The sequence below is a fragment of the Grammomys surdaster genome, unplaced genomic scaffold (genome assembly GCF_004785775.1).
Source record: "Grammomys surdaster isolate TR1022 unplaced genomic scaffold, NIH_TR_1.0 172, whole genome shotgun sequence".
NCBI classification, from domain to species: Eukaryota; Metazoa; Chordata; class Mammalia; order Rodentia; family Muridae; genus Grammomys; species Grammomys surdaster.
The window spans coordinates 1,510,176-1,527,838 of record NW_021604620.1 but is presented as its reverse complement, the minus strand read 5'-3'; the positions used below and the strand labels follow the sequence as shown (position 1 = coordinate 1,527,838).

Below are 17,663 nucleotides of genomic sequence, written 5' to 3'. Positions count from 1 at the left end.
TAGCCCGTGAGTCTCTTGGGGTTCATGCCTTAGAAAGGCTCTGCTCCTTTGGGTCACTGAAATGCCATTGTTTACTTCTTTTACTTCAGTGCTCATTTGTGTGAATCACATGTGAGAGAGGTCTGTGTTGGGAGATCACTTAAGTTTCGTTGCCCCAGATTCCATTCAAGAGTCTATTCTGTTCCCGGCTCAAAGTATACTCTCATCAGATAAAAACCAAGCACACAGAGGCCTTTTGTGAACTGTGCTGGGTTCCACTCATCGTGTTTCTTACGTCCCTGCTTCAAAACTGGACACTGTTCTAATCCAAGTGGCTATATTCTGCTTGGTGGTGTGAGTGTCCACCTAAGCATCTCTTTTGTGTGTATGAGTGTTTTGTCTGCATGTACGTTTGTGCATCACATGCACACCGTGCTGGAAGAAGACAGCAGAGGTCCCTGGGGCCTCTGGAACTGGAGTTACAACGGTTGTGAGCTGCCTCGTGAGTGCCAGGAACTGAAGTTTGGTTCTCCTGACCTCTGCTGAGTTCTCTCTTTAAGCCCTCTAGATAACTATTTATATGCCTCTTAATAGTCTTTAAGTAGAAAACTGAATGTTCAGTTTTATATTTTAATTTCTCCTTATTTATGCTGTTTTAGGACTTTGGTTGGGTCTGGTTTTGTCTTTTGAGATTAAAAAGGTTCAGCCGTGTGCACATTGCACTCCTGGCTTTAATGAGAGCACATCTATAGTTTCATTATGATCAGGGAGAACACACCACCAGGCACTATCCAGGTCAAACGTGGGTATTATGGCTATTCCCCCATGGATGCCCTCTTCTTCATCACCTGTGTGAGACATTGGCCACACATCTGGCACATCAAATGAGCTCTTCCCAGCATTCTCCCTTCACAGTCCTGATACTATCCTACGGTGACATCTCCTTTGACAATCAAAATTGAAAGTACTGACTGCCAACTCTGCTTCTTGCTATCCAATAAGACTTGCCCAAGGTGTTCTCTCTCTGACCTGTAGCTTAAGTTGGCTCCTTAGGCCACTCCCAGATACAGGTAATTGCCTCTGTTAGTTGTCCGCTAGAATAAGATGACGAAACCCTTCTGCTGGAAACACCAAACAGCTGTGTCAGGACACAAGAGACATCAAGATGGAACTTTTGATGGGATATCCATCTTTCTTCCTGTTGACATTCCTTCTAGGCTCAGCCCCACAGTTACCTGGCAACAGTCAGGTATGCCTGATTCACTATAAAAGGGGCTGCTTGCCCCCTCCTTACTCTCTTTCTCTTGTTCTCTCCCCACCCCCCTCCTCTCCTCTCCCCCCCCCCCCCACATGCGCATGGGCAGCCTCTACTCCTCTTCTCTTCTCTCCTCTCTCTCTGCCTTTCTGTCTTTACTACCCCTCAACTCCCTTCCCCATGTCCTATATAAACTCTATTCTGTATCATCCTGCGCGGCTGGTCCCTCAGGGGGAAGGGTCCCTCAGCATGGGCCCGCAGAGGCACCTCCTTCCCCCACACCATACCGCGCCTCCACCAAACATACCTCTGGCTTCTTTCTTTTTATAAAAGACAACACTCCCTGCTCACTGCCCTCATAGAATAAAGTGTTATGCAGGCTGCTGGGCGAGGGCATATCAACCACCTTATGTGGTTGCAGATAATAGCAAACAGCCAGGCAAGATGGTCCCCCCTGATGCTACAGGGCAGGTCTGTTATGGGAAAACCAACTGCCTCCTGGTTGGATTTGAGAACCATTCCACATGAGGGAATTCAGGTTTGATGCTGGAACCTGTTAGAAGCCTGTGGCTGGGGAGTGTGTGGGCTCTCTCTCCCAGGGAAGCTACTGCTGCTGAGCTTCACGGATATGACACACCTATGAGATTATCCTCTGGATAATCCCATGCCTACGGATCAGCACGTCTATGGATCAGTGCTGCCGTGGGCTCTGTCGGGCCTTCCTTTTGAAGTGGCCAGCAGCGCCTGGAGACTCATAACTGGTTACGGTGCTGAGAATGACTACTGAGTGCTCATCTGTGGGCATCTGTCACCCTTGCCTAGGCTCAAGGAGCATATGGAAGGGGCAAGAATGAGTAGCTGGGGTATGGAGCACGGACTTCTGGGTCTGACTAAGCCGCTGCACTCTTGAACTCACAGCAGCTGTGGTGACCAACCAAGATCAGGCCAATCTATACCTTCTCGGAAAATGGGAGGAGCTCCCGGGGCAGCGTCCCTCACTGAGGATTTATATGGTTGGTTAGAGTCTGGAAGGAGACATTTTCTTTAGTTGTGTAGTCAATGGTAAGGTGCCCTCGCAGACAAACCCTCACCCAGGTGCTTGTCAGCAACCCTAAGAAATTTGTTGACTCACAAAGACAAAACGGGACTTGAAAATAGGAAGGTGGGTTGGAGAGAGGAAAGGCTCAGTGGAAGGGGGGACAGGAAGGGTTACTGAGGTGAATGGTATTGAAATGTATTATAAATGTGCACAGAAACATCGTATGAAACGGATTACAAGGTATAATTCATGCATGCTAATAAGGCATCAGAAAAGACTTGGGCAAGATAATCGTAATCATTTAATGACTGCTCCAAACACACCTGTCACTCGGCTACAGATGAAACTCGCAATTATCTGCCTTCCCCACCAACCAGATGACCACTGTTTCTACAAGGCAGGACCTGCACCAAGGCAGCGGCAGGAAAGAGCACGATTATTAGCAAGGGCAGATCCCTGGGACCCGGCTATGCCTTCTCCTCGACACTAAGGAATTCCTCCTGGGTAGGGGTGGCACAGAGAGCAGGCACTATTTCTTCAGGGCTAGAAGAATTCTGCAGACAGCACACATCGGGAAGCAGGCTTAGTGCAAGCCTACTCAATAAATAGATAATTAATCACCACAGTTGCTAGCGTGGGCCCGGGAAAGCTGAGCTGCAAGATACCCTCCTGAGACCTGGCCATGGTCTGCCGGCTACGTGCTGCACACCAGCACGTCTGCAAAAGGTCCCAGGAGACTCCTGTTGAAGATGCAGCGGACCCACACCAGGTAGGTGGTAAAAGGTTTGATGTTCTCCGTGAAGGTGTGATTCTGCAGGGTCAGCATGTAAGGCACGTACGTGTTCTCCCCTTGCTCCTGCAGCCACACCTCATACTTCACCTCTCGCACTTTCAGGTACTTGAGGTTCCACGGGATCTGCCAGGACACGGACAGGCGGGCCTCAGCGGCACCGTGCACCGATGCCTGACAGCGAGCCTCCCGCACCTTGCCTGGGTACAAGCTGAATGCCCACCTCTGCCTCCGTGGCCCCGGCCGGCCCTTCACCACACGCCGAATGGATTGCATGAGGGATGGGATGTCCACCCTGGTGTCCTGGTAGATCCGGAATAGCCATTCTGGGTTCCGGCAACAGAGATGCCGGGGGACCTCTCGGCTCTGCAGGATGCGGGCCTGCTCAGCCCGGTCCAGGTGGGTGATGCCCCCTTGGTCCCAGGGTCGCTCAGGGTGTGTGACTGTGTTCTCCCGGATCATGTTTCGCCAGGCCACATACTGCAGGTCCATGCCAGGCAGTGTGGCCAGCGTCTTATACGGGGTGTAGTGGTCAGGATTGACAGCGTAAGGGAAAAGTTCGACCACAGTGGCCCCGCGGGGCAGGAAGAGGGCCGTAACCAGCTGGGCCCCGTGCATGCTGACTAACATGGAGGCGTTGCTGACCAGCCGCACGACATCAGCGAAGGTGTGGTCCTCCAGGGACACCGTCACTGTCTTCATCTGAAACTCTTGTGCTAGCTCCAGCAACAGCTCTGCCTCGTTCAGGATGAGTCTGTTCTGGGTGCGACTGAAGACCAGGATGTATTCCTCCCCCAGGGGCGCCCCCGCGTGGCTCACGTTCAGCTTTTCCATTAGGAAGCGGGTGAACTGGCGGATCTCATTGCCAGAGACCAGGATGTTGGCCTTTGGGCCCTGGGGCTGCACAAAGCCGTACTGGTACCAGGTGGTGACCTTGGACAGGCCCACGAAAGCATGGGAGAAGCAGAGCAGTCGGCCCAGTGTCTTGAGCTGCGAACGTAGCAGCGGCTGCTTGGGGCTGAGGAGTTTATAGAGGTCAAAGTGGGCGCCCTCGCCCCATCCCTCCATAAAGAAGAGCCGGGCCTCTTGGGCCAGGCCGGGGAACTGCCTCAGTGTGTAGAAGAGGGGGAGCAGGTCATCATGGAAGACGTGCATGAGGTTATCGGGGTTGAAGCGGTTGGCGATGAGGACCACGTCAGGCACAAACACTGGCTTTGGCATGAAGCGCAGGGCTCCGGCAGGCAGCTCCACGAAGTTGAAGTACTGAGCATTATGGTCTTCCACAGTGGACAGGTCCAGCAGGGCCGGCTGGAAGCGCCGGGAGCCCAGGTTGGGCAGCATCACAGATGAGTTGCCGTGGAAAAAGATGAATTCTTCGGCCTCATTGGAGTAGCAGAGCCACTTGAAGCGGCAGATGCGGTCCGTGTGGGTGCGGCCTGTGCACACCATGTGGGTGCCGCCCTCCGTGAGGATCTGCAGGGCCTTCGGGTAGTCGATCCTCAGCCCTGGGACTGGATCCAGGGACTGCTGTCCAAGGGCCAGCTCCTCCTCTAGCGTGGCTGCATGCTCCCGCAAGCGCACGTGCTTCCACAGGACCGCAGCCAGCACTGATACCAGGAGGGCGTTGAATACCGCCGAGAGGTGCATCCTCCCGCCACCAGGGGGCCTCAGCGAGATGCTGGCTGCTGGGCAGTGCCACAGCCCAAGTGGGCTTCACCCATCCATCCCTGTCTGCTGCTGGAGGACCAGAAAAGGCCTGCAAAGGGTGAGAGAGAGGAGTCAACCCAGCCAGGACTCGCAGCACACTCCCACTGTGTGCTTCCTCCACACCCACCTACCTCTTCAGCAAAGCTCCCCGGTAACATGATGTGAGTCAAATGACAGGTTCTAGGCTTTTTGCGTTTTATTTTTATATGTGTGTGTGTTCATGGGCACATGCCATCCTTCTAATTACACCTGCATCACTCATCTGCCTCTACCTAGATGAACACCCCCCCCCCCCCCCCGCCCTTCCAATAGTAGCAGCTGGCTGAGTCTGTTCTGCCTTGAGGTAAAGTACCTTGTGGCTTCAACAGCCGCTGAAGATGCCAAGAGGAGTATGCTACACACACTTGTGCCATGGAGGAAAGACATTACCACCACCAGAGCCCTGCAGAACTTCAGTGAGGTATAGGTTTTGGGCCAACATGTATCTCCAAACAGAACCCCTTACATTTGTGTGGGGATTAGAGCTAGGAATGAGACTCTGGGGGTTACCGGCCAGGCACATTCACTCACTCGGCCTCCTGGGTAGCCCTTCTTTTAGAATTCAGGCACCTGTTAGGAACAGCAAGTGTTCGCAGGCTGTAGGCTGTGGTGGTCGGAGCTGATACCTTAGTTGAAATTCTGGCACCCAAACAAGATTTCCAAACAAGATGTACAAAAAGAACCATTTTGTTCAGTTAGGTCCCCCGAGAGGTGAATCCTCCAGTGCAATGGAAAGGGTTGGGACCCCTGATGATCAGTAAAGGGTCACATAAGCCATGTGTGTTCAGAAGCACCCTGGGCACTCTTCTGCCTTCATGATTCAGAGCCAAGGCTGGGCAGTGTTAGGCAGGAGCTGGCTAGCTGCTGCCCAACACTGCTCCTTGAAACAGTGTTTCAAATCTAAGCACAGAAATCTCCCCAGAGAGACGAGTCAGTGAGGGTGGCCAGTGGAGGCACACTGGACTGGGGCAGTACCGGCCCTCGCTTCCTGGGTCTCCAGGTTAGGCCAGCGGTGAGATGGTCATTTCTGTCTATGTCACTCTTCCTAAGGAGTTCCTCCGTGTGTTCACACTTCTGAGCCCTTGTGCTGAATCTCCTGGGACCCAGAGGAGGCAGAGGTATGGCTCTTGGGGTGCCAGAGCTCACTTCTGGATTTCTGGGCCAACCCAGCAGCCTGCTGTCTAAGAGGGACCGATCAGACGAGGTAAAGAAGTCAGTCCATGTTCCTACCCAATGGGCAGGAGGAAAGGGGTGTCCTGTGGCTGCCAACCACAAGGAAACTGGTTTGAGGGCAGAGACAGCATGCTAAAGACAGCACACAGGAGAGACACGGGGATTCTGATGTCGCCAAGCCTCCTGTTGTGAGAGAACTTTCAGACTGAGTTGGGGCTCTGGCTTATCACAGACAGGCACCTGACAGGAGGGCTCAGATTTCTGAGTGATGTGCTCAGCCCCAGCAGAACGATGCTGCACCCATTTCCCTGTGACCCCCACAATCTCCTTAGAAACCTCATGACACTGCAAACCAGTTACAGAGCATCAGCAGCTTGACACCAGTGCCATCTGCTGGAAGGAAACGGGACTGCAGGAGAAAGCAGGAGAAAGCGGGAAAAAGCGGGAGACTCAGGTCAGCTCTAGTGTGTATCTGACCCTGGATGGAGAAGGGACGGACACAGGACTTGGCTGTTTCTGGACTCTCAGAGGATGGAAGGTGTTTCTAGATAGATGTGAGTACCTGTCCTATGGCCTGCCAATATGGTGGTGCCAGAGGGTAGGACAGATGGGAAACTCTGGGAGTAATCATTCTGCTAGAACCTCCTGTGGTCTAAACCAGGACTGACTGGGTTTCAGCCACCTTTGCTACCTACAGTCAGGCAGCCCGAACCAAGGCCAAGTGACTTGAACCAAGCGACTGAGTGTAGCTAACCCACACTTCTCCCTGCTGGGACTGTCTGAAGGCTTGTTCTCTGAGGCTCACCCATGGGGCAAGGCTGCAGCTATGTGGGTTAGCCTTTCTGACTGCCTACACTCACTCAGGTGAACCAGGACTGAGGACAGACGACAGACTTGCTCACCATCTTTGCTTTAGAGTGTCCTTTCTAACAGCCCTGGATTTTGTCACTGTGCAGGAGCTAAGGTGTAGGGCAGTCAGTGGGCAGGATAAAATCCTGTCTTTCCCACGTTCTCCTGCATGACCCCACACCCATTCCAACTGCACTGTAGCATTCTACTTAAGTCAGCAAGATCAGAACTAAGACATTAGACAGAGGCAGGGAGAGTTTTAATCAAAGGTAAGTGGGGGCTGGTAGGCTACTTGAATGAGAGGCTGGAGCCGCCTGGGAAAACATGTTTTGTCTCAATCCACTGTCCCTAAAAATCTATGCTGGCTCTTTAGGGTCTGCAGGTGAGCATGTTGCTAAGACCAAAGGAAACACCCATCCTCTGGGTTCCAAGTGCCCAGAGCATTCTAACAGATAGGCTCTGGACAGGATGAGGGTCTGTGATGGACATTCCGCACAGAGAAAGACGAGCTTGTCTCCTGTTTCCAGCTTGGGCAAGGCTACCATGTACACCTTAAAATAAGTGCCCTCCAGCCAGGCCCTGCTCACTGTCTTAGCATACGTGGCATCCATGACAGCCACACCTAAAACAAACCCCTTGCCTGTACCACGCCAGGAAAAGGAACCCCACCCCATGTAAGAGATCTGTAATTCCTTCACACAAGTCTCCCTGAGTGCTGGCTGGGGGTTGTGACTTTTCCCTGATGATTTTCCCAACCAAGTCTTGTTATGGAGACAGTGTAAAGGCAGAGAAGTTCAGACATGCCGTCTCCAATGTCAACATTATTCTGAGAAGTGGCCTCAGAGCATTTAATAGAGTCAGACCATGATTCTGCCCCTTAACAGAAGCAGTTTCTGTGATCCCTCCTCTGCTCTGTCATCAAGGAGGGAGAGGGCTATAAATAAACTTTTCAGAAACAAACTTACGTGTGTAAGTGTGTAAACATGTGAGAGTGTGCATGTGCACACGCCTGCGGAGGCCAATGGGCAAGGACAAGTACTTTCCTTGACCACTCTCCATTTTATTTAATTTTTAAAGATATTTTTATTTATGTGTATGAGTGTTTTGCCTGCACTTATGTCTGTGCGACACATGAGTACTTGGGGCCCTTGGAGGCCCGAAAGGACATCCAATGTTCTGGAAGTGGACTCACAGATGGCTGTGAGCTGTCATGTGGGAACTAGGAACCAAACTTGGGCTCTTTGCAAGAACAAGTGTTTTTAACCACTGTGGGATGTCCTTGTCTGGCTCCCACGCCCGCCCCTGCACTGGGATTACAGATGTCACAAGCCGCTGTACATGGCTTTTATGTGGGTGCTGAGAATTCAAACTTAGGCCATTTTACCCAAGGAACCCAGACCACTAGAAACAAACTTCCTACATGGAAAATACGCTTGCTACGGAAGGGAGGCACAGCGCCATGGCCTGAGTCAGGTCATTTTCAGGACCCCATCTCCTTGGTGTGGGGTCCAAGGCGATGGGTAGTTGGAACAGCACCACTCATATCCCTTGCCACGTTGCTGTGTGCAACACCCTGGCCTGTGCAGCGGGCCGTACTTCCAGGAGAGTCGAGGATGGTGAGGCAGAGCATAGTGCCATGTGAGATCTGCAGAGAGACAGCCCCACGCTCCATCTCCACGAGAAGCCAGGCTCTCGGTGAGTCTTTGCTGGCAACTTGACAGAATCTAGACTCACCCTGGAGACAAGCCTCCCTCAAAAATGCCAGCTAAGGCCTGGAGCTGTGACTCAGTGGAGAGCTGTGTCCTCAAGTCTTTCATGACAAAAGACCTTAGCTTCCCTCCTTCATCGTCCCAATGGTAGGCACTGGATGGATGGACAATGGGGACAGGCCCAACCCTGGACATGATCAACCACAGCATGGTGTGCTACCAATAGCAGAACGGACAGCGCAGGGTGGGTCGTCATGGCCAGCTCATCTGACTGCCCACTGATCGTATGTACAAGCCAGTGTGTGGGGAGGTGACTGGTACACTATGTGTGCACTTGCACATATACATGCACACCCAATATATATGCATATGCAAATTTATGTCTAAGGACATGTAAATTGTGTGATAATGTGTACATGTTTATGGAACAGAGTCCAGAATCTTAAGCCAATGTGAACAGAACAGGAAGTGAGGTTCTGCACGGGCCAAGTCTGTGCATGTGTCAGACACAAAACTGGAGAACATCGCTGGCCTTGAAGCTCGCTATGGCTGGGGAGACTTGGGGCCCTGTAATATCTGACCAGATTCAGTGGCCAGAGCAGGGCACCTGTGCTGAGAAGCAGTCACAGCTGCCAGTGACTCCCATCTCCTGTTCCCTCTGCTTCACTGTGACACGTGATCACCTGCAGCCTCTGCTGAGAACAGGCTTCGAGACCTGACCTGGCTCCTTACACCTCTTTAAACCTCTCTCCTCATCTGGGTCTTGGGCCCTGTCTCCCTCCTACCACTACAGTTGGAAACGTTAGCGGAAGTGTGGTTAGGATGAACTCAGTTTAGTGGCTCAGCCAAGACAAAGCTTGATACAACAAGGCTTTTTTTTCCCCCTTTTTTAAGAAAGGAAACAAATGAACAAGAGACTTAAAAATGTGTTCACAAAGCCCTTAAATATAGGCAGACATAAGAATGCTTTCTACTGACCCCAGGTGATTTCAACTCTCAATAACGCTGATACCTGCAGACAGCCAGGCAGTGAGGGCAGGATCTAGTGCTGACAGGACTCACCTGGACATCTAGCACAGACACAGGCTCCACTTCCTGAATGTCCCAGCCAGCACCAGATGCAGAAACACTCACATGGGCCTTACAGTCTGAAAAGAAGGAAGTGTCCATCCCAGGATTCCTAGATGACGGTATAGGCTGCAAACTCACAGAGCAGAAAAGCAGAAAAGCTTTCCAGCGGGAGAGTGAGAAGCAGGGCCTGGGTTGGAGGCAGTTACAGCTCCGCTTGCTGACAGCCTGACCGGGCAGCAGACATCTGCTCAGAGCCTGGTGCCCACCTGAGCCTGCAGCAGCTAACCACCACAGGCCAGGGCCTTAAACAACAGAAACTTTCGCACAGCACGAGAGGTGGAAGTCCAACGTTAATGAGCGTGGTCAGGGCTTCGACACAGGTCAGTCTCTCCTGCAGGTTATGTGCAAAGCGCTCATTTGTAATTTCTGGCAACTGTACCGTGTAGACAAGAATGGGATGGCTGGCCTCGGGCCACCTGGTGGGATCAGGTGCATGCGTGTCTGCTCCTAAGCTCTGGCCCAAAGGGCTTCAGGAATATCAGAAACAACTGCCCACCCATCGCTCCCCTAAGAGCAGGGCTCCTGGCAAGGTTCTACACTAACATTACAGCAACTTAACTTTTAAAAACTGTCCACATTTATAACTGAAAATGGTAGCATCCTTTGACACTGAGAAATACTTTTAGCCTAAACACAGCATGTGTGTATTAGTGAACTATGGATGCTTTGAGTAGGGCATGAATGTCCTGCTGCTCTGAGTGGGTAAACTTATTAAACACACTCTGCCAGGTCAGAGTCTCAGAACAGTCTCCTCGGTCCCCTACCCCCAACGACCTTCCAGTTAACCTGGTAGCACACAGCCTGGCGTGTGTTACAGGCTGGTTGTATGTGCACCAAAACTACATGTGAACCCACGGCTGTGGGAAATCATGCACACATAAAGCACATAGGTGTTCCTGGGAGCTGTCACCCTTCAGTAAGACGCAGGCAGGCCCAGTGCCCTCACAGCACTTAGCACTTAACTAAGAAGGCGCACTGAGAAGTTCTGACCTCATGTGCTTGCAGTTTTTGTTTTTAGATTTTTGCTTTATTTTTAATTGCTTGTACGGACAAAAGTGCAGTTCCCGTGGAGATCAGAGGTCAGAGGTCAGAGGTCAGAGGTTCTGGGTTCCCCTGGAGTTACAGATATTAGTGAACCAAGAACGAGGGATCTTAACCACTGAGCCACCTCTCCACCTTTCACTCCCTGCCCTGTTCATGTTCCTAATCTCTTGACCTGGGAGAGGACCCCTTGAACTCAGAGCAGGCGTGTGAATCCTGTGTTAGCAGCTATTGTGACCATGAATGAGTTCCAACTCCTAAAGGAAAAACTCCCAAGGGACTCAAGTTCCTTTGCCCTGGTGTGATGGGTGATTAGCCCCTGCCCTGCTTGTGCAGAAGGAAAGAGGGCCGGGTTGAGCCGGAGGTGGGTTTGGCCTCCCCTGTTGGCCTGCAACCCTCTCACGAGGGTACTGTTCTCTAGTGACACAGACATCTGTCCACAGCCTGGTGCCCACCTCTGCTTGACACAAGTGGGTCACTGGAAGCTGACTCGACCTCCTCTGTGGTGACAGAGCAGCACCATAGGGCTGTAGATAGGAGAATGTGATCCTGTCTTAGGCTCATGCAGGGCACAGTGAATATGATATTCCAAGTTCTTAGAGTGAAACTGCAGGGAAAGAAATCCAAAGCAATTCTTAAGGGACTACTCAGTCCCCAAACATCCATGTCACATGGGACTTAGACCCCAGTGAGAATGAATCCATCAGGACTCCAGGAGACACCCATGGTAGGAGAGACAGTTATGAACACCAGAGAGTGTCCAGCACACACAGGTACAACAGGAGACCCAGAGAAGCTCTACCTCAAGGTGTGTGGATGAGCTCTGGGCAACAGCTTAGAGGGGTGTGGGTTGGTTGTATCCCTGTGTCCAGTTCTCTTGACTGTCCAGCAAACCACAAGACCTCTAAGTCTTGGAGAGCCTTCCTGGCCTAAGGCATGCACAGTCCAGTGAGAACGTCAGGGTGGAGACAGCAGGGAGATGAGGCAGCTAGAAAGCCTGGCTTCATCAGAAAAAGCCCTCAGGCTCAAGGGGAACTCGAAAAGCCTTTTGCAGGCTAGCCCCTTGGTGGCTGTCAGATATCCAGAAGCTGCCTTAATGACAGGAGACTGGAGAGCAGCCTCAGCTCGGGTTTCCCCGGGTCTCATTACTATGCTGTCTCCTCTCTTCTAATGACGATGCCGCCGCACGGCAGCTGATGCCCACTCTAGACACAGGGTCCTCTGCTTCACCACAGTGACACTCTTCATTTATATTACAGATGGTGAAACAGAAGGTGCCCAGGCTCACATGGGACTTCAGGGTAAGATGCCTGCTCGTGGGGGCGGCCTCCAGTGTCTGCAACCTGTAATCACCACCTTCTGATGGGAAACCACCTTACACTTGCGGAGATTACAGAAAACCTCTGCTTCATTCTTACCCGGATTCTTTCCTAAGTCAATACGTTCATCACGCTCTGTCACATATAAACTCCTTTCTGAACTGTTTAAAACTAAACTAGAAGCCAGGTTGGGTGGCATACATGTGCAACCCTGGCAGTTGGAAGCAGAGACCAGCATGGATACCTAACAAGACCTTGTGTCAAACAAAACCAAGAAAATTCTGCTGACATCTTCCCCTTATATACTTAAGTCTGTATTTCTCTTATAACATGAGAATTAAGAAAATTAATATTGATGATGCTATTTTTGTCAGTGGTCCCTATGCTGTATCCAAAATCCAAGCCAGGATGAAAAGTCATATCTCACCTCCCAATCTGGGGCAGCTTCTTTCAAGTTTGTTTTTATTTTATGCATATGAGAGTTTCACCTGCAAGCGCATACTGTACCGTGTGTATGGTACCCATGGATGCCAGAGAGGATGTTGGATACTCTGCAGCTAGTTACAGATAGTTATGAACCCCTATGTGGGTGCTACGAGTCAAACTCTGGCTGTCTGCAAGAGCAACAAATGCTCTTAACCTCTGAGCCATCTTTCTACCCCCAACCTTAATTTTTAAGCCAGACAGATATACTTTCTAACATGTGCTTCACTCTGAGTTTACCTGGTGTTTCGTCATATCAGAGTCTACATGCTTGACCCCTGAGTTCACTCCATGAATCTTCGTGAGACTCACCTTGGGGGAGCCCAGGTGAGGAAGGGTCTGGGAACTGAACCCTACGTAGCACAGTAAAGGAACAGGCAGGGTTCTAGAGTTTGCTCTAGGGATGGGGTGCAACTCTTTCTATGCATGTGGCCCACATATGAATGACCCAGACTCTTTCAGTTGGGCCTAAGAACCCATGTTTTAGTAAAACTTCCAGATGATTCTTCCACGTCCTCAGTTTCAAAAATGTTCTAACATCATTACGCAGCTTCACAGTCCTCTGAATGAGTTTCTACTGCCACAAGGAAACAGATCCAGCCTAGGATCCCTTGCTACTACTGAAGGCTCAATGTTGCTGACTCTGGCTTTTGCTAACATGACATTCAAGCTGAAGTTCTCAGACAGTGCAGATGGAGACAGTGTCCACTCTTTAAACTTTCTGGAAAAGCTACCCCAGCCTATGTAGACACCATTGTGGCGTGAAAGCAGTGTAAGATAAGGCCAGGTAAGGGAAGGGTAGTCTGAACAGCCTCCAATGAGGGTCACTGGTAGTGCCATGTCATCCTGTTGGCCAGAGGAAAAGGCAGGCCTCTTGAGAAAAGCCTGGACAGCTTCTTTAGGTCCATAGAATAGTGGCTGTATCACTCTCCCAAATAGCTGTGGGTAGCTCCTAAAACCACCTCAGGATGTGCCCTGGTCCCTGCTCAAACCTCCAGTGAAGTCCCTGGGTATGGTTTATCACTAGTGAGTTGGCAATCCACAGAAAGCCTGCACTACAATGCCAACAACAGTAGAGTCATTCTGCAGGCCAGGGTCGTGACCTCCTTCCTGAGGTGTGACTAAGGCTCAAGTGCACCCACGGGTATTCTAAAGAGTGGAGAGAAAGCCCAAGTGTTGTCATGAAGCTACACCAACACCTGTCACCACAGGCAGCATGGAAGACCTGGTTTACCTATAGACACACTGGGCCTGAGGGCAGTACCGGCAAGAAAGTGAGAATCCAGAGAAAATGGAAAGATTTATCCATGTCCTGGCCAGATCAGGGAGAGACTGGCTGGCCTCCAGTGCAAAGGGGTAAGGCCAGTTTGATCACCACCTTGCTTCATCTGCTGAGGCACTGCCTGGGGGCTTCCCAACTCCCTGTGGTGGCGCTGGGGGTTGAACTTGGGTCTATGTACTAAGCAAACCACCAAACTACAACTCCAGACTTTAGTTTTCTCTCAGTATGAGAAAATTGCACTTTCAGGTCTTATAGCCCAATCCAGGTCACCAGGATACGGACATGTCTCTGACTCCAAGGGTCGTTTTTTTTTTGTTTTTTGTTTTTTTTTTTTTAAAGTCCATTGCATGCCCAGCTGTCATCCTATCAGATGGAATCTCCAGTGCTGGAGCAGGGCAGAATTCACAGCAGTGAGGTTTTCTGACTCAAGGGCAGAGCAGATGTGGAAGGCTCTGGAAACACAGACCCACAGGCCTCGATGGTAACCTAGCAACTCGAGGCTTCTTGCTGTAATTACTCTCACCCAGGCAGACAAACACCTGGCTGTGGCTGGTGGCTTAGGAAGCTGTGGGTATTCTCTCACTGTAAAGAGTCAGGGTAACAAGCTGGGGTGACAATTATTCCCACATCCTTGGTGCTGGGCTGAGAAGGTTAAGCCATCAACACACAATTACAAAACCACCACCTTTTAGAACTAAAAGAGTCCTTGAAAATGAATTCTCCCGAGTCTTTATTCTATAAGTGAGGTCTCTCAGGCAGCCAGGGATCCAGTGGTTGCTTGGGGACTCACCACAGGACTCCCTCACACCCCCAAAACTCTGCTCCCTAAACAGGGTTCTGCCTGAGATGCACATACCTCTCATCCTTCCCTGGCAGATAAACAAGGGCTTCCCCACCACCATCCACAGCAAGCGTTCTAGGTCCTACCCAGGCTGCAGGCTTACCCACTTACATGGTCCCGAGCTAAGGAGGTCTTCCTACAGGCTGTCTCTTCCTAATGCCTCACCCCTGGCCTCACCGACGGGACCACCTCCTTCAGTATCACCATTCATGGGGCAACAGGACACGTGGCGTCAAGCTTTAACTTAAATGTGTTGCTCAGATTCCACTTTAACACAGACACGCCTGGCATGCTTCCTAATTGCGTCCCAGGACAGTAGAGCACAGAAGCAGCAGAGGAGAATGTAATGTCCAATCAGAGATGTCCGGTGAGTCCCGCTAAACAATACCAGTTTTTAACTGCTTCGAGCCTCTGCATACTGGTCTGAGACAGGACGCTTATACTATTCTGCAGGGGAGGTCCCAAGTTTGTGGACCCAGTGATCCAACAGAAGCAATTATCCAACTCTATAAGACAACAGCAGTATAAAAACCCATTTACTGACTCTCACTCTATGTCGGCAGCAAGCTAAGGTCTGCATATGTGGTCTCATTCCTGCTACAACCTAAGGTAGGCATTATGAAACCCATTTCACACTAAAGTGCATGTGCTTGGGACTGCTATATGTATGGTTCAGTACACTGGAGCTATTATGGGATGGGCCTGACGTTCAAACTCAAGCCTGAAGGATAGCATGTCTGGATTCTTCCTTCCCCGACAGTATCTCTCACCCAATCTGAAAAACTCTGGGGATCATTTTAGCATTTCCTGAGGGAGAGTGTCCCTCCAGACAACTACAGTGAGGTGACTGACAAGGCCTCTGGGGAACAGAGTGTTGAGTAATTTAATATTCTGGCTCTCTCAGTATTCTCTAGAAGCCTTTGCCTATTACTGCTATTTCAGAAACCAAGAATTTGCCAACCAGAAGGCTGGTTAGAAACACGTCGTCGTCAGCTTGGGCTGACGGCACAGGGCTGCTGTCCCAGCTACTGGGGAGGATGAAGCAGGGAGATCATACTTCCCAGGTGTGCCTGGGAAACTTAATGAGACTGTGAATCAAAGCAGAGAGTAGAGAGAGAACGGGGTGCAGTAGAACATTTGCCCAGCATGCATGAAGATTTAGATTCATCCTTAGCGAACAAAACACTGACAGGCCCTGACAGTCCAGCACACAGGGATGACGCTCATCCACAGTGAACCCACTCACCAGCTCCCTCCCTTCTCAAGGCCCCCCGGGGCTCACAGCTCTCGCCTCTGAGAATATGGGACCCAATTCTCTTCTAACGCTTTCACCAGTTGGAACTCAGATCCTTCATGTGAAAGAGGGGGGGGAGGGGGCTGGGAGATCTTCTAGATCCTGGCAGCCTGGGAGCAGCTAGTCTGTGGAAAAGACAGGACCCGGAACGGGAACTCCAACCTTCCCTTTTCTATATAGTTAGTGGTCGCTCATGCTAACATTTGATGCATCCACTGCGTAGATCCCAGACAGAAAGCTTTGCCAGCATTACCTCATGGAATCCTCACAGCAACTTTCGAAGAGGGTTCCCCACATACACTCTTGTCTTACAGAGGATGAAGGAGGGGACCAGAGAAAGTGAACGAGTTACTTAAGGAAACATCGCTGGTAAAGGAGCCAAGATTTATCCAGTGCCCGGAACAGTTCACACATGGAAAATGAACTGTACTAATATTCACTTGTCCCCTAAGCCTAAGATCATCTATGCCAACAGGCTCTGGGGGCTGGCTGGCATAAGGTCAGAGGATATTGGCTGCTCACCACCTGCAGCATGATTCTGGTGGAGGGTCCCAAACTTTGACCCACTAATGATGAGTTAGACCCTACAGGCATCCTCCGTCAGTGGCTTCCCCCCACCCCAGCATTGTCAAACACACAAACTCCTAACTCCGACAGCCCAAGTGGTTCCCTACGGAGCCCCAGCAGCCTAAGGGGCAGGGACCGGGCGACCCAGGCACCGCTTCAAACGCAGCTGGCGCAGCCCAGGCCGCCACAGCTCATCTCTCCTCGCTTCACGCCACCTGTGCCAAATGTGCAGCGTTCTTTCCCAGGCACGAGCATGTGCGTCCCCGCTGTCAGCGGCAGTGCAGGCTCCAGCCGAAAGCTCCAGGGCGCCCTCAGGGGCCGGACCGTTCAGGCCCACCCCTCCCACCTCGGCGCCTGCTGCAGGCGGCATCTACTGCCCTGGGTGCCTCCAGCCCGCCGGCCTCCCCTGCAGCTCAGGGCCCGGCACCCAGCCCAGCCCGGCCCAGCGCCTCACCTGAAGCCGGGCTCTGCGCCCCGTCCGCTCCGGGCCCGGGGCCCAGCTGCGCCACAGACCCTGCACTACCCACCTGCCGCCGTGTGTCGCAGGTGTCCCCAGTGTGCTTGCCCTGCTGGCGAGCTCAAACTCAGGAACTGGGGCGCGTGCGCCGGCCTCGGGACCCGCCCCTCGGACCTCGGCCGGGATCACCTCTTCAGCTCACAGAATCCTGGGAATTGTAGTTTTCAAGCGAGCAGCAGTAGCGCGTCTAGGAAGACCCGAAGCTCTTCTTAGGGTTCTGTTAACCCAATTATGAGAGTTCTGATAATAAATTTAAATGCAGGGTACAGCAATATCCATATGTAATCTATTAGAGGAAAAATAATCCATACCTTAACATGTTTTTAAGACTCACGAAGAGACTGGAAATATGGCTCAGTGGTTAAGAGCACTTTCTGCTCTTCCGGTGGCCCTGAGCTCCGTTCCCAGATCCTGTGTCCGGCAGCTCAAAAGCGCTTGTATCTCCAGATTCACGGAATCTGAAATCGTCTTCTGGCCTCCAAAGGCACCTCTAACAAATATGTAGTCACTGCAGACGAGCACAAAGACTGAACAGAATCGTTCATGGTCACCACTGAAGGCGTCAGTGGCTCAGTTAACTTCGGATTGTCTTCCCTCAAAGCTGAGCCAGGGATCTCTCCTCCCTTACCAGGCTTCTTGTCAGATATC

General features: G+C 51.5%; 1 protein-coding gene across 1 annotated transcript; it reads right to left on the bottom strand.

Annotated features, from left to right (window-relative positions):
- Nucleotides 1–2,551: 2,551 nt before the first annotated feature.
- Nucleotides 2,552–17,064, bottom strand: Pomgnt2 (protein O-linked mannose N-acetylglucosaminyltransferase 2 (beta 1,4-)). The gene is made up of 2 exons (XM_028767375.1): nt 16,953–17,064; nt 2,552–4,819 (listed from the first exon to the last, which is right to left on the bottom strand). Exon 2 carries the CDS (start codon nt 4,708–4,710, stop codon nt 2,968–2,970), a length of 1,743 nt encoding a protein of 580 aa, XP_028623208.1. The 5' UTR covers nt 4,711–4,819; nt 16,953–17,064; the 3' UTR covers nt 2,552–2,967.
- Nucleotides 17,065–17,663: the final 599 nt, after the last annotated feature.

Bases quoted from the DNA above. Each gene is read 5' to 3' on its own strand.
- Pomgnt2 (XM_028767375.1), bottom strand. From the start codon at position 4,710: ATGCACCTCTCGGCGGTATTCAACGCCCTCCTGGTATCAGTGCTGGCT.